Genomic DNA, 21,036 nt, shown 5'->3' with positions numbered 1-21,036 from the left:
CACCATAGTACCGTCCAAACTCGTCATCATGCTCTCGACCCCGCCATGTGCAACTGGGTACTGGACGTCCTGACGGGCTGCCCTCAGGTGGTGAGGGTGGAAACAACATCTCCACCCCGCTAATCCTCAACACTGGGGCCCCACAAGGGTGCGTTCTTAGCCCTCTCCTGTACTCCCTGTTCACCCACAACTGCGTGGCCATGCACGCCTCCAACTCAATCATCAAGTTTGCAGACGACACTACAGTGGTAGGCTTGATTATCAACAATGACGAGACGGCCTACAGGGAGGAGGTGAGGGCCCTCAGAGTGTGGTGTCAGGAAAATAACCCCACACTCAACGTCAACTAAACAAAGGAGATAATCGTGGACTTCAGGAAACAGCAGAGGGAGCACCCCCCTATCCACATCGACGGGACAGTAATGGAGAGGGTAGAAAGTTTTAAGTTCATCGGCGTACACATCACAGACAAACTGAATTGGTCCACCCACACAGACAGCGTGGTGGAGAAGGCGCAGCAGCGCCTCTTTAACCTCAGGAGGCTGAAGAAATTTGGCTTGTCACCAAAAGCACTCACAAACTTTTACAGATGCACAATCGAGAGCATCCTGTCGGGCTGTATCACCGCCTGGTACGGCAACTGCTCCGCCCACAACCGTAAGGCTCTCCAGAGGGTAGTGAGGTCTGCACAACGCATCACCGGGGGCAAACTACCTGCCCTCCAGGACCCCTACACCACCCTATGTCACAGGAAGGTCATAAAGATCATCAAGGACAACAACCCAAGCCACAGCCTGTTCACCCCGCTATCATCCTGAAGGCAAGGTCAGTACAGGTGCATCAAAGCAGGGACCGAGACTGAAAAACAGCTTCTATCTCAAGGCCATAAGACTGTTAAACAGCAGAGTGGCTGCTGCCATACATGTAAAAAATGTATCACTAGCCACTTTAAACAATGCCACATAATATAATGTTTACATACCCTACATTACTCATCTCATATGTATATACTGTACTCTATACCACCTACTGCATCTTTCCATCTTTATGTAATACATGTATCACTAGCCACTTTAACCAATGCCACTTAATATGTTTACATACCCTACATTACTCATCTCATATATATATATACTGTACTCTATACCATCTACTGCATCTCGCCTATGCCGTTCGGTACCATCACTCATTCATATATCTTTATGTACATATTCTTCATCCCTTTACACTTGTGTGTATAAGGTAGCTGTTATGAAATTGTTAGGTTAGATTACTTGTTGCATTGTTGGAACTAGAAGCACAAGCTACACTCGCATTAACATCTGCTAACCATGTGTATGTGACAAACACAATTTGATTTGATTTTGTAGGTACTACTCCTTTCTTTCTATAAAATAATGTTATGAGTGGTTTATTTTGGCTGCATGATGCCCACTTGGGCTGCGGTCAAGTGGTTCCACCCCTTGACGTGCTCTGCATTCTTGGCACAACTCCTAGTCACTATTCCACTACCTAATAACTCACAACAACCCTGACCTGTCTTGTACAAGCCACTAAATTAACTCTCCTGTTGACTGTCACGCCAAGCCTGCGAAAACATGTCCTACCATTACATTTCATTTCAAACCCTGGTATGTCGACTTGGGGAAAACCCGCCTTACAAAACCCACCTTCTCAAGTCTTCGTCAATGGCAATTTCATGGCATTTTTGATTACACAGCAGAGTGCTGTGATATCACATAATCACAAGATAGCATCGCGGAGACAGAGGAACAACAGTGCCAAGGCTCTGTTTGCAAAACACACATCAGCTGGTTTGTGCTGTAATGCCTCTCATCTGATAACACGTTTCCAGCGAACATGACACATAAACTCACCAGGATACGCAACTAGACTCACATTCAAACTAGTAGAAATGCATCAGGAAAAACTATTTGCCAGACCGGACAGCAACACCTCATAGGAATACCAATCTCATGAGGATATGGTCCATTCTCATGTTTGTGCAGTTCATTCTTACAGTTTGCAAAAACCTAGGCACTGAGAAAACCTTCTCAAGAAACATACCTCAAGTCGGAGAAAAACAGCCAACATATGAGGCACATGCACTCACCTTTTTAAGCCAAGTGAAATGCTTATAAAAGTCAATATCACTTTCCATGTTGTCGGCCCATTGCTGCCTGAGATTCTTTTGGGTTCTTGAGTTGCTTATCCTGGCAATGAAGTGACTAGTGCTGTGGTGCTCTAGAGAGCTGCAGCCTGGAGAGGAAAGGCTCTAGCTGGCCCTCTATGTGCTGCTCGGTGCTCCGCTGCGTTGTGATAAGATTTATTACCCAGACTGCAGCCTCACAGCTCACCTCCTCACTCCCCTCCTTGACGTGGTGAGACAACCGTCCAAATCTTTCCGCCGAGAGAGAGCAAGAGAGAAATAGAAATAGAGAGTGAGAAAGAGAGAGAGCGAGAGAGAGACGTCTGCTGCAGCAGCCAGTCACCTCAGCATCTGCTGTGACTGAGACTGAGGACCCAGGCAGCCCAAAGAGAGCAACAGGCTCTGTCAGCCGAGACACAGACCATGCCAACTCTCAACTCTCTTCTCTCTATTTTCCTCTCGCTCTCTTATTCCCTTGCTCTCCTCAACGGTATCGCCCCTTCTCTCTTTTCCTCTCTTGCTCACTCTTTCCTCAATGGTCTCTCCTAAACGGTCACTCCCTCGCTTTTTCTCTCCTCTTATTAAAATAAAGACACAACGCAAGCCTAAACTGAACAAGACTGTGGCTTAAGATGAGAGGGAGCACCATTAAAGACACATACATATACACCTCTCTCTCTCTTCTCTCTCCTTATCTCTTTAGACTAAGCAATGAAGCAACAGCCCTCCTACCATTAGCCTTAGGTCCGACTGGAAATCATTATCTGGACCCCCCATTTCCTGTGTATGGGATCCTTCTCTAAAACAAACTCATCCCCCTCCTCACTGAACCATTTGGCTGCCTCTGACAGTATTCATGTGCACACTTCAAAGAGCACAGTCAGAGACAGAAAAACACAGGGGAGGGGGGTGGAGACATGTATGTAGGGAATGCTGCAACTTGTCTCTTCTTCGCAGAGTGTAATTAATCATGGGTTACAGCCAGTGAGGCTCAGACTCAGACTGTTTGTAAACTCGGTGTCAGACAGATGGTGCTCATTGCAGAGCTTGACTGAGTAAAGTAAGTAAAAAAGTGAATTAGACTTAGAGCACAGTGTGATTGTGATGCACGTTGCCTTTAATGTATTTTGTGATCCTATGTCTTAACACCCTACAGTTTTGTTACCATTGTCCTTCTCTCCTCTCTTTTCTCCCTTAGTCACAGGGATGGATGGGGTATCAGAGACATTTGCACATGGGTCATTCCACTATGTAGGTGCATTTTGAATAGTGTAACTTTTTATTTAATCTTATTTTAATAGTCTGTCTATGGAAGCCCTAATGCCCAAGGCACAATAAAAAGAAAGTAGACTGTTGGAATGATCTTTTTCAAATGACTTAGTGTGTCATTTGAGCGACTTAGTAAAAAAACATTTATACTAGAATTTATTTGTACTTTTACTTAGTCGTTCAAACGAGATACGAACACATTCGAACAGGATACTAAGTCTTTTGAACAGCTCATTATTAGGGATGTTGTCATGTTTGTCGTATGAAGGAGACCAAGGCGCAGCGTTGTATGTGTACATTCTTATTTATTTAAAGAATGAACACTGAACAAACTAACAAAATAACAAAACGAACCGTGAAGCTATACAAACGAGTGCTGACAGGTAACTACACATAGACAAGATCCCACAAACACCAAAGGGAAATGGCTACCTAAATATGATCCCCAATCAGAGACAACGATAAACAGATGTCTCTGATTGGGAACCATATCAGGCCAACATAGAATTACAAAAACAGAGATATCTCAGGTCAGGGCATACCAGATGTAACGATTCACCGATATGCATCGGTCCCCGATTCAAATGTTTAAGATACAAGTGCACGGGCCACGGACCCCAAACCAATCCAATTGTAGCAGGTCCAAAAAATCTATTCAAACGTTGCGAATCGCCAGTTCACAAAAATGTTTAGCTCATATTACATTATTTCTACTTTCCGAAAATACCTAATCTTTTGTGACAACTGATGCGTCCTCTGCTTCATTGAACTGCATATAACTGTGTTGACAGTCATCGATCTACAAGTAAGTTTGCATGCCGAACAACCCCAGGCAATATCAGTAGCCTAGTCAAACTGCACATTGCGCCCAGCTTTGCGCACTGTACTCAGCTTCGTGCGCTGAGCAACGAAAGGTAGGCAGCCTGTTCCTGATCTTGCACATCTGGCACCGTTAGCGTTCAAATTCTAAAATGACTTGCGTAATATTAGGCTTTATTAGTTGAGTGACAACATATGTCATTTGCTAGATTATTGTTAATAATAATAAAATTAAGCTACCATAGACAGAACTCTCATCTGGCTATAGCTGCTGAACGGGGCTTACAATAGATTTTATTTTGATTGTTCATGGTTCAGCATCAGCAATAGTTTTGGTAGTTTTGCTTTAAACAATCAGTGTACAGTATATGGTAATTTTTAGATAAACAAGGTAAAGTTGATAGTGTCTTAACGAGGACAGGAATCACTTTTGCGAGGTAAACTGCATGGCCGTAGGGAGACTTCTAAACAGTCAAAACCATTTGAGTTTGAGATTGGGGTGAAATCCAAAGTTGTGCTATGTATTCATTGGCTATGTCATTTCTAATTTGTAAATGATAAATATTGATATATTACAATCTCAAACACATCATCTGCAAAAATGACAAGTTAATCAGTGGGTGATGGTGATTTCAGAACCAAAGTGGGGGGTCAAAACTCATAGGCTACATTGCAAACTTTTCAAACTAGAACGTATCGTACCTCTATTGTGTCAGAGCCCATGTATCTAGATACTGTACGTAATGAATCTTGAAATGGAAACATGCACATTCCTAATTATCTTGTTCAAACGACTCAATTTTTTTTTGTCTAATTAGGCCTCATTTGTTGGAGCACCAGTTTTGCTTGTCAGGCTAGGCATGCTAGGCTAATAAGAGGTGAGGATCAACTAGATGAGCTGGACAAACTACTCTCTTCGATGAAAGTCCAAGCACTCTCCCAGTGTTTCCCCAGTTTAAGAATCGAGAAGTTTGCGCATCTCCAGTCAGAACCGAACCTGCCCAAACGTTTTCCCCCTGGTGCATTTTCCAGCTGGCATTTGCATTGCCTTCATTGTTGTTTTCCTTACTAATAATTACTTTGGACATGTGTGTGTTACTATCAAAGTACAGTACCAGTCAAAAGTTTGGACACACCTACTCATTCAAGGGTTTTTCAAAATGTTTACTATTTTCTACATTGTCAAATAATAGTGAAGACATCAAAACTATGAAATAACACACGTGACCAAAAAAAGTGTCAATTATTAAAATATGAGGTAGTCACCTGTAATGCATTTCAATTAACAGGTGTGACTTGTAAAAATTAATTTGTGGAATTGCTTATGCGTTTGAGCCAATCAGTTGTTTTGTGACAAGGTAGGGGTGGTGTACAGAAGATATTTACCCTATTTGGTAAAAGACCAAGTCCATATTATGGCAAGAACAGCTCAAATAAGCAATGACAGTCCATCATTACTTTAAGAGATGAAGGTCAGTCAATACGGAACATTTGAAGGTTTCTTCATGTGCAGTAGCAAAAACCATCAAGTGCTATGATGAAACTGGCTCTCATGAGGACCGCTACAGGATCCAGAGTTACCTCTGCTGCAGGGGATGAGTTCAACAGTTACCAGCCCCAAAATTGCAGCCCAAATAAATGCTTCAGAGTTCAAGTAACACACACATCTCAACATCAACTGTTCAGAGGAGACTGCGTGAAGCAGGCCTTCATGCTCGAATTGCTGCAAAGAAACCACTACTAAAGTACACCAATAAGAAGAAGAGACTTGCTTGGGCCAAGAAACACGAGCAATGGACATTAGACCGGTGGAATATTATGGTTTTTCTATTTCAAGAAAAACGAAAATGCATTTCTTACATTTCTTACTGTAGCCGATGTACAATAGGCCTAAGGGTTTCCGTTAGGAAGATATGGCACTGTACAACGTGTTTCTATTCAGAGAAAACTAAAATGCATCTGTTACTGTAGCTGTTTTAGCTGTTTTATTGGCATAAAGGCCTACAGTGATTCATCCTTTAAAAGTTGCAGCGTACATAGGCGCAGCATGCATGGTGCTTCAGAATTCTATGGCATGTTATTTAAGTATGAGCCACTGGTACCAGTAATGCTAGTTAGTACTAGTTTGACCACCAGAGGGCATCTTGGAGAAGCATTTGATAGCCTTTAATAGTGGTTGTACTAGAGAATTTAACACTTTTTTTGTAAGAGCATAATATATGGGACTGATTTTAATCAATTTTGCTAAATTAAAATATGGCACTGTGATGGTCGGCAATATGTTACAGTACTTGGCTATTTAGCTAATGAAACCCCATGTTGTGCGGGCATTTTTTTTTTTAACTAGGCAAGTCAGTTAAGAACAAATTCTTACTTTCAATGATGACCCAGGAACAGTGGGTTAACTGCCTGTTCAGGGGTAGAACGACAGATTTGTACCTTGTCAGCTCAGGGATTTGAACTTGCAACCTTCCAGTTACTAGACCAATGCTCTAACCACTAGGCTACCCTGTCACATGGGGGAGCCTGGGGTTCAATTCCCCGACGGGGAGGAAGGAGTAGGCTGTCCTTGTAAATAAGAATTTGTTCTTAACTGACTTGCCTAGTCAAATAAAGGTTACACTAAGAGCATAATATTTCTACACCATAATTGTAGTCTAACCAATACCCAAATGGAGATTCAGTCAAAAATAAAATCTCATTGATTTTACATGCTTTTTTCAGAGCAGTGCAAAACGGTGCTAAAAAAAGTTGTAGGCTATTGCTTCAAATCCAATTGCTTTTAACTTCAACATGAATATAACAATACTTATATTCCACCATAATTTGCAAATAAATTCATTAAAAATTCTACAATGTGATTTTCTGGATTTTTTTTCAAATTTTGTGTGTCATAGTTGATGTATCGCTATGATGAAAATTACAGGCCTCTCTCATATTTTTAAGTGGGAGAACTTGCACAATTGGTGGCTGACTAAATACTTTTTTGCCCCACTGTATATAACAATATTTTGGAGGTTATTTCATTAGTAAAAAAAGTGAGCGATTGTAATCTGAATAAAGGCCAAAATAATATTTGTAAAGGCCAAAACATTTATTTCTGTGTTTAGAGGGAGAGAAACGCTGGGCCAATTATCCGACGCACTATGGAACTCCCAATCAAGGTCGGATGTGATACAAAATAATACTTTTTGTGGTATAATTTGTTTTGTCTTAGTTGTAGTTAGTTGTAAATCGCCTAAACAAACTGCGCTATCAATTTAGGAGTCTACAATCTCACCATGCTCCACCAGCAGATCGATGTGCCTAACATTTGCAATGGCCGATATACTTTGGAGATGGGAAACGTTGCCCTACTTTATTGGGACACGTGGTGCATTCTGGGCGATTCTGGGACAAGGAGTGCTCTCTTTCAAGGAGAGAATGGGAGTCTATTGGGAGCTAGCTCAAAAATCCAACGTTAGCACAAATTTTGTCAACAAGAAGTACAACATTACACACCTTTTCCGATATGTGAGATAATTAACTAGCTATCTGTAATATCGTATTGCTTTGGAATCGTGAACACAATTGGTCGACAGTCTGCTGGGTAGGGTGTTATACGTTCCTGCATTCGTAGGATTCCTACCTCCTTTCTATAATATCTCTGGCAACGGCACCATACAATGCACCCTGGACTAAAGAGGCAGACAAATAGGAAAACTCGTGCTAGATCCTCTGTTAACCTTTTCATATGGTTGTTCCAAATATTTTAAGTAAAGTCTGCAGACAGTTTGGCACGAATTAGAACATTTTCTGGGTGCCCCTTGCATTGCCTTCCTTTTTGTTTTCCTTACAAATAATAACATTGGACATGTGTGCGTTCCTATCAAAGTAAGTTCCTTATTTTCTGAATATAGTGATGTTGTTTCTACTGTAGGCGTATACAGTATGTATGCACAGTTGAAGTCAGAAGTTTACATACACCTTTAATCCTAGTAAACATTCCCTGCCTTAGGTCAGTTACGATCACCACTTTATTTAAAAAATGTGAAAATGTCAGAATACTAGTGGAGAGAATGATTTATTTCTGCTTTTATTTATTTCGTCACATTCCCAGTGGGTCAGAAGTTTACATACATTCAATTAGTATTTATTAGCACTGCCTTTAAATTGTTTAACTTGGGTCAAACGTATCGGGTAGCCTTCCACAAGCTTCCCACAATAAGTTGGGTGAATTGTGGCCCATTCCTCCTGACAGAGCTGGTGTAACTGAGTTAGGTTTGAAGGCCTCCTTGCTTGCACATGCTTTTTCAGTTCTGCCCATAAATATCTGTAGGATTGAGGTCAGGGCTTTGTGATGGCCACTCCAATACCTTGACTTTATTGCCCTTAGCCAACTATGGAAGTATGCTTGGGGTCATTGTCCATTTAGAAGACCCATTTTCCGACCAAGCTTTAACTTCCTGACTGATGTCTTGAGATGTTGCTTCAATATATCCACATAATTTTCCATCCTCATGATGCCATCTATTTTGTGAAGTGCACCAGTCTCTCCTGCAGCAAAGCACCCCCACAACATGATGCTGCCACCCCCGTGCTTCACGGTTGGGATGGTGATCTTCGGCTTGCAAGCCTCCCTCTTTTTCCTCCAAATATAACAATGGTCATTATGGCCAAACAGTTCTATTTTTGTTTCATCAGACCAGAGGACATTTCTCCAAAAAGTACAATCTTTGTCCCCATGTGCAAACTGTAGTCTGGCTTTTTATGGTGGTTTTTATGGTGGTTTGAGCGTACGCTCCAGGGACCACTGTAGAATGATCACACCCATGTGCTCGTATGTGTCAAAGGGTTAATAAAATACATGTTTTCCAATCTCAAGAGGTTAAGTAACATTTTTAAATAGTATAGTGCATATTAAGTGTCAAATCAAGTAACAGGTTTGACTGTAACAGGGTTGACGATTTCATCTTAAATCATCCATAAATCCCCATGTGACAGGGAGAATGGAAGATTGTTTTGTGCAACAATAGAAAAAAATTGCATTGTGAAAGGGGTAACAATTAAGTACCCTACTGTGATTGTTTTCAATTAAAATGGTCAAGAAGAAACAAAAATAGCTTCTTTGCAACAGCAATTTCTCAAGCAAGAATTTTGTTATGACTGTCTGGGAGTGATCTGAGTGGGGAGGGGAAAACTGAAACTTGGTGTTATTGACAGAGATTATTTGAACTCTCATTCTCATTGGTTCATTAACAAATGTACCCCTTGCTGATATCACCAGGCAGGCCAAAACTCCATCCCACCAAAACAGGCAAAAATTTCAGTCTGTCTTTTCAGACAGCTCTTACACTAAAAGGGCATTATCATAATTTAACAGTATTATTCCAACCTCATAATGTGGAAATATACACAGAGTGTACCATTCATTAGGAACACCTGCTCTTTCCATGACATAGACTGATCAGGTGAATCCAGGTGAAAGCTAATGATCCCTTATTGATGTTGCATGTTAAATCCACTTCAATACGTGAGGATGAAGGGGAGGAGACAGGTTAAAGAAGGATTTTTAAGCCTTGAGACAATTGAGACATGGCTTGTGTATGTGGGCCATTCAGAGGGTAAATGGGCAGGACAAAAGATTTAAGTGCCTTTGAACGGGGTATGGTAGTAGATGCCAGGTGCACCGGTTTGAGTGTGTCAAGAACTGCAATGCTGCTGGGTTTTTCACACTCAACAGTTTTTCACACTCAAGCAGCCTCAGGCTGCACAGCTGTTCTCTCATCGAGTGATCATATCTTCACCCATCAGACTATTCTCCATTGAATCTTTACTAATATGTCAAATTAGCTTGGATTTAGAATGGCCCATTATCAATGGGCAGGAACACTGGGCAGGAACACTGGGCAGGAACACTGGGCAGGAACACTGGGCAGGAACACTGGGCAGGAACAGGGGCAGGGAAAAATACATGTAATCTGTATGCACTCAAATAGCGAATGGAGGCCGGTCAATTTTTCAATGATGCCTGACAGGCTACTTCGATGTTATAGCTGAGCTGTGCTTAATATGAGCAGCTGCGAAATAAATATAAGAACACTTATTTCACTCCATGCATCAACCACTATTTGAGGAGATTGCTCTCGCTGTGCGACAGGTGATATTCCGCCCAAACTCTGTATACCATGGGCTCTCCAACCCTAAACCTGGAGCTACCCCGTGCTTAATTCGTTAGTAATATGTTTTCGCAAGAAAATACATTTCACTAAACAGTTGACAGCCCTTCTGTATGCTCTATAAAGGAATAAAGGGGAGAGAGGAGGAGATGGAAATGCATGGTGGTGAGAAATTCTGTGTAGTTAAAGTTAATGTGCCACCCAATTAATTATGAAAATATTTTAAAAATCCCTATTACTAGGCTATTCAGAATCCAATATAAATTCACTATAATTATAGGCTACCTGTAAGCAGGCCTGCACAATCAATGAACCATCAGCATCGCCTAGGGCTCTCTCCCAGAATCATGGATAGACATTTTGCATAAGGTAACCAGTCCATCCAGTATGCATAATAATACAGTCCACACTCAAAGGCGATTACTAAAATGTGTTTAATTTTGGAGTATAGGCTAGACCAATTATGCACCGAAGACATCTTAAATCAGTTTTGTTTTATGTTTTTCTTCTATGGGTAATATGCAGTAGGCTACATTTTGTATAACTGCACAATCAGGGAGAGGGGGGCAGGCTCATAAGCGTATGCATAAGCTCTAATAACATCTACAATGGCCATTATTTGCACTCAGTTTCAACCTGCTCTTGAACTTCTTTCTTCAAATTGACCATCAACGTGAGGTGAGTTTTTAAAGGACCATGCTATTCTGATGATAAGTGTTTGATGTGATTTTCTATTGCATTTTGCATTGATGTCAGAGTGGTTAGAGGGACGATAGAGCCCTGAGCACCGGACCATTAGCAACCTGATGATCGTTAGTTTTTTTTAACCTTAAAAATTAATCACTAATCACAGGAAATAAATACTTATATTCAGAAATGACTGTCAAAGCAACAAAATAACTAGGGCTTTACAACAGGGCTCAAAACTGTGACCAAAACACTCGCATTTGCGACCCTTTGACTTGGCAGTGCAATTTGTATTGATGATTTATTCAAACTGCATTGTGCAATTGACCCAAAATGTACCATATGAAAGTATCTGCCTGTCCCTGTTTCACTGTCGGCTGCTGTGTGAGCGAGCCACTCTCTCTCCCTACTGTGCGCATGGAGGAGTGGTGCACTCTAATAAGCACGACCAAATATTTGATTTGATTTGATTACCGTTGCTCAGAATGTAATTGCGGGACAAATACAGTTATCGAAGCAACTACTGTTGTTCTCGTTACAGAGAGGAGAGTCACACCTTCCTGTGAGTATATCATTTATTCCTCTCAATACTGAGTTGATGGCACCACTTTACCACCAGAGTAGTAGTTTCTATGTGGTCTATATTAAAAGGCATTTCATTTACTATAATATGCTTATACAACTCAATATTTGTGCCCAGTTTCTACTTGCAGCAGTTTTTTATTTTTTTTATCTCAATGTCAAATCATTCTGTGTAACAATTTAACATGATTGTTTTCAATCAAAATGGTAAAAAAGAAACAGAGCAAGAGGAATTTCTCAAGCTTTGCTTTGCTAGGACTGTCTGGGAGTAGTCTGAGTGCGGAAAACAGAAAACTAGCTTGTTATTGGCAGAGGTTTGGAACTGTCTTTCTTATTGGTCTATTCACTAATTTACCAGGCAGGCCAAAACTCCATTCCACCAAAACAGGCTGAAGTTTAAAGTTTCACATTAAAAGAGCATTATCATAATTTTCACAATTTCACAGTATTATTTCAACCTCATATTTTGGAATTATATATAAAATACAGAAAAATCATGTTTTTGATTACACTGGGCCTTTTAAATATCAAAGGGACTCAAAAGGCACTCATTTTGTGGAACGACCCACATGATATGTCCTCTCCTGAACCACAGGCATGGCTCAACGACAGCCAAGAATGCATATATATATTTTTGACATTTTTTATGTTTTTTGGAACTTATGGCACCTGGTATTCCCAGGCGGTCTATCGTCCCAGTACTAACCAGGCCTGACTTTGAACTGGAGTGTTCAGGGTGGTATGGCTAATCTCTACAACTCCTCAATTGGCTCGGGAGAGGCAAAGGTCGAGTCATGCGTCCCCCGAAACATGACCCGCCTGGCCGCCTACTTCTTATCACACTGCTCGCTTAACCCAGATGTCAGCCGCACCAATGTGTCAGAGGAAACACTGTTCGACTAACGATCGGAGTCAGCTTGCAGGCTCCCAGCCCAGTTGCAAGGAGTCACTGGAGCACGATGAGCCAAGGAAAGCCCCACCGGCCTAATCCTCCCGTACCCCAGACGGCCAATTGTGCACTGTCCTATGGAACTCCCTGTCACGGCCAGATGTGACAAAGCTTGGAATCGAACCCTAGGCTGTAATGGTGCCTCAGCACTGCGGTGCAGTTCTTTTGACCTCTGCGCCACCCAGGAGCACAAGAATGCATACATATCATGAGGGATGCAAATCATGCAAACGTCATCAGGCTCAACAAGAAAACAGATTTGGTAATCCATCTGGAGTGCATGTGCTCTGATCATATTCCCAGCCCTGCTATGGAACTGCAACAGGGAAGCGGAGTGCTCCAGTGACTCCATTGCTACAGAGCTACACTCACTGCTTGCAGGGCTTGAAGGGGCTGACTGTGCACTCTGTCCTGCACCTGGCTATGTTAACTGCTGTGTTGGACAATCACTAGGATAACTCTCTTTCTTTCTCCCCCCCCCCATCTCTCTTTCAAACAATCCCTCCTTGTATAAGTCAAGGCAACAACTTTCCCTTTAAGACAAAATCTTCAATCTCGTGCTTCTTCTGTGCCAGACTTGACCCCTGTCTTACTGTCTGACATTCTCCGATCGACAGACAATAGCTTCAGGTCAGCGATAGCGAGCATCACAGGGTCTCTCTTCTTCCTGCCAATAACATACGGAGGGAGCTTGATCCTATTTCCTCTGTGGAGGGGCTCAGTTCATCAGAGAGCAGTGTGTTTAGTTTAATGGAGGAGTGTGTGTGTTTAATCCTGCTCTGGGCCAATAGAGATGGGGGTCTCAGTAGAGAGACTGTATAGCGTGTAAGACCCCTGCTGAATAGAAAAAGCATTAGCCTCTCCGACTCCGAGAGAGGGGGAAAAAAGAGCCTTTCATTGGCCCCTTAGCCCCGGCAACAGGTTGTTTACTGCAGCCTCGGCCAATGACAAGACATTGTATTCCATAACAACGTCAAACATTCACGTCAACATTCGGCCACAATGAACAAAGCCCTGGCTCACAGTAGCAGTATCATCATGTGCTTGTCATTTCCTAAATATGATCCAAATATGTAAAGTGCCTGCATACCCTCGTAGACCTGGTCATGATATTTACAGACAGCCAACAATAAAAATAAAAAACTAAGAAACATGCGTGACATTCACAAATAAATCTATAGACCAAGAGCTCGATGTGCTGCTCCAGCTGAACAGTGAACACATGAAGAATTGATTCAGACTTACCCCCTAACACCCCAGACTGCTTCAGCTGTGCTTGAGATGACCAGACAGAGAACATACAGAGCTAACAGAGGGAGTAGAGTGAGTAGAGAGAGGGAAACGTGGAGTGAGTAGAGAGAGGGAAACGTGGAGTGAGTAGAGAGAGGGAAACGTGGAGTGAGTAGAGAGAGGGAAAAAGTGAGTGTGGAGAGTAGGAGGAAAAGAAGAGAGGGGTGATTAGAAAGAGGGAGAGTGGAGAGGTTGTGAGTAATGCAGAAAGAGGGGACAAGGCAGGAAGTTGAGTTCAGCCCTATTAGGAGTCTCTGAGGAACACGTTGAGTCTTTTAAACATGGCCAGCCTTAGTCCCAGACACAGCCATGCTAAGATCTAACAGCACCCAGGAATAGTTGTCTGTCTAAAACTCATACACAGCAGCTGCTGCTGCAGTGAATCAACCCTCGCTCCTTCAATGTGATACAAAAAAAGAGAGAAAAAAATGAAAATTGAGAACCTGCCTCAATTGGAAGTAAATAAGAAGTTGAAATGTTCCACATAATATTATTCATCCTACTGACCCAAGATGGCCTGTAAACAACTGTGATAACATTTTGAGCAAATAATGAATGATGCTCATCTATATTATCTGTTTATAGCCTATATTTAAATATATGTTGTTAGACAAAGGAAGATGACGGTGGTTGCTAAAGATGGTTGGCGAAGGTAATGGTTGTTTTATATGGTTGGCATAAGTAACGACTACTTGAGATGGTTGGCATAAGTAACGGTTACTTGACATCGTTGGCAGAAGTAATGGAAAAATACAGCATTTCCATAGACCCAGGTGTGCTTCCTGCTACTCACCGAGACCCTTTCTGAGTACCTGTCCATGTCAAGCCAGTCCATGAGCATGTGAGCGGTGCTGCTGGGGACCTGGGCCCTCAGGGTGTCCCTCTCCTCCTCTCTGGGCTGCAGCTCCAGGGCCAGCCTCAGGTCCTCAACCAGCTGCAGCACCTGCAGGGGTCCCGCGCTGCCCGGGGAGCCCAGCTCAAACAGGCCGTTGGTGTACTCGGCTGCAGCCTTGGAGCCTGCCAGGGACAAAGGACAAAGAGTCATTATAGTGGACAAGATATGTACTATCAGCACATATACATATCGCAGTATCAGACCCACTCAGCTCCCTTCTACACGTCCAACCTACAGGAGGGTAGCACTCCAGGAACAGGGTCTGAGAGCCCGAGGTAAGAGCAACAAGTGTACAGTGTGGAGCCTGAATGAAGAGATTTTTACGTTTGGTAGCTAATCCCAGATTATGGAGAGAGGATCAGAGCAGCAGTGTATTATCATGACATCTTAATGCTCCAATACGCTTCCTTTTTCCCTATTAGCCTACTTTACACTAGCATCAGATTGAGGCAGAACATGCAAATACATTTCCTTTGTTTTGCCATTATGGAACTAGAGTAGTGACCTACAGGACAGAGGACATTTTACATTTACATTGATAAGGCCACGATGAAGTACTATAGCTGGTTAAGACCAGGGAATGCCTATGTGCCCTAGAGGTCTGTGGGTATCTAAAACAATAGGAAAATGGCCTCACCACTCCTATGATACTGGGGTGGGCCATGAGATCACATGGGCCTGTAGATAGAGTTGTCTCATGTTTCTGTCCCCCTAATGCCTTCGCACTCAACTGGCTGATGTATCATGACATCATAATGATGTTTCTTCCTATTGTTATGTTAGCAGAAAAGTGAAGTAAAGTAACAAATAAAAATAAAATAAAAATTTTAAATCTGGTGGTCTTGGCAGTACTAACCTGATCCCAGATCTGTTTGTGTTGGCTTGCCCACTCCTATGGTCAATGTCATAACATGTAGCACAAACAGATCTGGGACTTATCCATATCTATGTATACAAACAGTCGTACTTTCGCTGATGGAAAAACATGCAGCGAAACCATGGTACATTGAGTGCATGCTTTGGTTGGCTTGACATTTGAGGACGATGAAGAAAAGAAAACCCGAGATTTTCCGTAAATATGCCTGTGCCTGCCTGAGGTCAGTGGGGATACAAACAATGGATTATATACTCATGTTCAACTGCATCTCTTTACAGATATCATAACTACGGGTATCATAGTTCATATCAGCTTTATTCAGATCACAAGCCTGTTACAAAACAGTTGGTGCAATAAAACGCCTTAAACAAGTTAACAAGCCAGCCCAGTTAAACAGTAGTTGTAGTTTAGTATGTTCTTCTGTTTGTCTGAGCATAGTTTGAAGTTGGTTGAGGTTTCCAAATAATAATCAAATAACTCATTCATATTATCCTAGTATCGATTGACAGACTATAAGTGAAAAAACATAAAGAAACAAATTATCCAACTCAAGATGATAATATTACTGTATCGCTCATCTCATTCAGATGTCCCGGCAATAACCAGTAGGTGGCATATTTTCAAGCCCACCACCACTGCAGCAACTCATAACCTGAATATTATACCTTAATGTCAAGTGCCTTTCAGAGACGTTTCCCACGTAATACTGAAAAAGAAAAGTATTTCCTAAGTATGTTCTAATACTCAAATGTAATCAGACCAGTATCTCAATATATGATGATTGGGATTCCTCGCAGTAATTACATTTTTATTCAATTCTATTTGTAGTTCGTGACACACCAAGGCTGCATAGTAAAGTAATACTCTTGACTTCTAACTGACCATATCTTACTGTGGTAATAGCAATGCTTAGTTTGTGAACATATTGTTTTCACCTTGACAACTTGGTCAGTCAAGCATATTCACTTGACTGTTGAAACTGATTTCTTGTCATGGTGGATTGAGAGGAAAGGGCAGGACCAGTGGCATGATATTCAAATATTAGACCAGATGTATTTAGATTTACACAATAACACACACTGCTGTGATATTCCCCAACACACAGTAAGTGACTCCATGATGAATCCCGTGGTTGTCAGTGTTGCATGCCTTTCTCTCTCCACAGTCTGATTGTAGCAAGTTGTCTTGCTGATCCTTTCGGCAACAAACTGGCATGTTGATCTCCACCCCCCACACTCTAATTTGTTGACTGACTGCATTAAACATTTATCCTCTATTAGTTAAATCATGTTGGCAATAGCTGAGCTTGCTGCAGGGAATGTGACCCCGAGTCACACTCCCTACAAAGTATTGTCCCTAATTTAACAGCCACACACACGCGCACACACACACACACACACACACACACACACACACACACACACACACACACACACACACACACACACACACACACACACACACACACACACACACACACACACACACACACACACACACACACACACACACACACACACACACACACACAAACATGCTCGCACGCATGGGTACAGTGGCTTTCCAAAAAGCTTGGCACTCGGCTAAATAGCCGATAACAGGCTCATTGTAAGCCGGCTACTTTTTCTACTTCATATATCAACCAGACTTCTTTTCATTTCAAAGTTTACATTCGCTAGTCAGAAAAGTCTACATATACTTCTCCCGTTAGAACGAATGATATGCATCTTTTAGGGATTTATTGATAGGATAGGCGCCTGTCAGTCACAAAGAAAACGATGACAGGGAAACAGCTGGTTTGCCAATCTGCTGTCTGTCCCGCCTCTCGGTAGGCCTACCTGCGTTATTTTTGTACACTGTGGTTGGTTGCAATCAAATTAATTTTCACGGAGGAGGGAGAGCACGATGCTTCTTAATTGTCTCCTGTGAGTGAATTTACACATCCCCGTGTGAATGTTTCCCCTCTGATTTTTCCAGCAGCAGCGGCAAAGTTAGCATGTGGGGGGGGGTCACAGAGACAACATTCGTTCCCTGCAATACTACACATTTTGTCATGGGGCTGAGAGAGGCCTAGACAATATCCTAACAACTAACACACACTGAATTCATACAATTCATTTATTTTCAGTAATCATGTCTTTCTACTCAATACCACAACTCATCTTACCAATTTGGGAGGTAAAGTCATTAAAGTATTCAATCATTTAGCTGTTTATTTCAGTTGGAAGCAAGGCAATAGAATGTACCAGAAGCCACCAAAATAGAGCTAGTTCCGGAACCCCCCAACCCTCCCCACACACACACACACACACAAACTGTTACTGCATAGACCCTTTACACAGGATTCATACTGTACACGCAAAAAAAAGGACGATGCCATTAAAACACACTCATATCTTGGGAGCACATCATAGCAGAACAGACTTATCTGATTTCCACTGTAAACAAGCTAAACATCCAATCATGCTCCTTCCTTATCCTGGAGGATCTCCAACAAAGCCCTCTGAAATAACATTAAGGTCTGACATACTGTAAGCCAGTGTGGGTTCTTCATTTGAATGCTATCTCTTTCATCCATCTTCATCTTTGCAACATCAACTGTATTTGGCAGGTTGACGTTTACTGGGATGGATCTTGTCCAGGAGACAGAGCTGAGCGATTTGCACTAGATTGGCTAGCTGCAAAGTAAAAATTGGCTATATATCGTAAAAATTCATGAAAACAAAAATGTGTCTTTTGGTCTTAATTTAAGGTTAGAGCAGCAGTGTGGTTACAGTTAGAGTTAGGTTTAACATCTTACATTGTGGCTGTGCCAGCTAGTAGCTACAGAGCTGCCTCTGTGTTTTCAGCGTGTTGGAATGAAATGCATTAAGCTGGAGATTTCCATCCACACTATGAATACTGTTTTTATATGTCATTCAGGCCATCACTGCCTGCTGGGCATCTTCAGCATGAGTAGACAGGCCCTGTCCTCCATGTCTCTAAACATGAGTTATGGCGTCAAAGATTATATAAACACATCATGGTCCTCTCTGGCTCAGTTGGTAGAGCACGGCGCTTGAACTACACAATTGTAGATTCGATTCCCACTGGGACCACCTATACGAAAATGTATGCACGCATGACTGTGAGTCGCTTTGGACAAAAGCACCTACTAAATGGCATGTATTGTTATATTACTATTATAGTATCACAGTATGTACCATGTCAAAAAAAATCTGGCCCTGCGACCTGACCAGAAAATACTCCTGTGGGTTAGTATTCTGTTCATTGGGACTTCTGAAAATATTATTGCTTTTGTTATCCCACAGAAAATACCCAGCTAGCACATAACGTTTTGAGAGCCTGGTGAGAGCGTGGTTTTCCTATGGTTATTTTGCATAGAACCTTCCTATAACTTTCTGGGAATGTTTCAAGATAGTTGCTTGGCTTTGGAACATTCTCAGCACATTTAAGGAACTTCACAAAAAAACATTATTTTATTACATTAACAGCATGTTCCTAAACATTCAAACATGGTTACATTTAATAAGACATGTGGTAACGTTCTAGGAACATTCTCCAACTGGTTTAACATTGAGAAGGTTTTCAAATAGTTCAGAGAATGTTAACATTCTTCTGTGGGAATTTCAGTATTTCAACATAACGTTTTCTGCAGGTTTACTCATGGTTCTATTTAAAGTAATGTTCTCAGAACATTCAGACAATGTTAAGAAAGGCCAACCCACTTGGAAGCCGGCCCCACCCACTGGGGAGCCAGGCCCAGCCAATCAGAATGAGTTTTTCTCCACAAAAGGGCTTTCTTACAGACAGAAATACTCCACAGCAGCCCCACTCTGCCCTCTCAGACGATCCCACAGGTGAAGAAGCCGGATGTGGAGGTCCTGGGCTGGCTTGGTTACACGTGGTTCTCTGCTGTTGTGAGGCCTGTTAGACGTACTTCCAAATACTCGAAAACAACGTTGGAGGTAGCTTATGATAGTGCCATTAACAGTAAATTATCTGGCAACAGCTCTGGTGGACAGTCCTGCAGTCAGTATGCCAATTGCACGTTCCCTAAAAAATTGAGACATTTTGGTGTGTGATAAAACTGCACATTTTAGAGTGGCCGTTTATTGTCCCCAGCACAAGGTGCACATGTGTAAGGATCATGCTATTGAATATGCTTCTTGATATGCCACACCTGTCAGGTGGATGGGCTATCTTGGCAAAGGAGAAATCTTCATTAACAGGGATGTAAACAAATTTGTGCACAAAATTTGAGAGAAATAAGCTTTTTGTACGTATGTACGTATTATTTCAGCTCCTGAAACATGGGACCAACGCTTTACATGTTGTGTTGTATTTTTGTTCAGTGTAGTACATTCCGTTCTCAGCGTCAACAAAATGTTATACTCTATCTTGTTAAGTGTGTCCAGCCATCATGACCACACCCACTAATTGGCCACACCTGATCTGAATGAGTCTGTCCACCTCTAATCGCCTCCCTACCACTGAGGAAGTACACAGCCCAGTCAAAACTGTTCGCTGCTCTGGCCCCCCAATGGTGGAACAAACTCCCTCACGACGCCAGGACAGCGGAGTCAATCACCACCTTCCGGAAACACCTGAAACCCCACCTCTTCAAGGAATACCTAGGATAGGGTAAGTAATCCTTCTCACCCCCTAAAAAGATTTAGATGCACTATTGTAAGTGGCTGTTCCACTGGATGTCATAAGGTGTATGCACCAATTTGTAAGTCGCTCTGGATAAGAGGGTCTAAACAAATTTGACTTAAATGTAAATGTAAATGCTTTTTGTTAACCCTCAATATGAAGTCCAAAGAGCTGCCACTGCCATTGAAGCAAGCCATCATTAGGCTGAAAAATCAAAGCAAACCCATCAGAGAGAAAACATCAAGTGTGGTCAAATCCACTATTTGTAAGTCGCTCTGGATAAGAGCGTCTGCTAAATGACTTAAATGTAAATGTAAATGTGTTGCTGTTAACCCTCAATATGAAGTCCAAAGAGCTGCCACTGCCATTGAAGCAAGCCATCGTTAGGCTGAAAAATCAAAGCAAACCCATCAGAGAGAAAACATCAAGTGTGGTCAAATCCACTATTTGTAAGTCGCTCTGGATAAGAGCGTCTGCTAAATGACTTAAATGTAAATGTAAATGTATTTGGTGCATTCTTAAAAAGAAAGAACACACCGGTGAGCTCAGGAACACCAAAAGGCCTGGAAGACCACGGATAACAACTGTGGTGGATGACAGAAGAATTATTTACTTGGTGAAGAAAAACCCCCTTCACAACAGTTGGCCAGATCAAGAACACCTTCCAGGAGGCAGGTGTATCTGTGTCAAAGTCAACAGTAAAGA

The 21,036-nt window shown here is 42.0% G+C and overlaps 1 protein-coding gene across 4 annotated transcripts in view; it reads right to left on the bottom strand.

The window, feature by feature from the left end:
* The window catches only part of LOC118401016 (liprin-beta-2-like), a 121,404-nt gene that overhangs the window by 65,121 nt on the left and 35,247 nt on the right, over window positions 1–21,036 (bottom strand). For all 4 annotated transcript variants that reach the window (XM_052474763.1, XM_052474764.1, XM_052474765.1 and 1 more), the window contains exon 3: window positions 14,697–14,920. In XM_052474763.1, coding sequence (XP_052330723.1) covers window positions 14,697–14,920 — 224 coding nt within the window. The remainder of the gene's footprint in view (window positions 1–14,696; window positions 14,921–21,036) is intronic.

This window comes from Oncorhynchus keta, chromosome 22 (assembly GCF_023373465.1).
Source record: "Oncorhynchus keta strain PuntledgeMale-10-30-2019 chromosome 22, Oket_V2, whole genome shotgun sequence".
NCBI classification, from domain to species: domain Eukaryota; kingdom Metazoa; phylum Chordata; class Actinopteri; order Salmoniformes; family Salmonidae; genus Oncorhynchus; species Oncorhynchus keta.
Note: the sequence above shows the minus strand (reverse complement) of the source record. Positions and strands in the feature narration are given on the sequence as shown.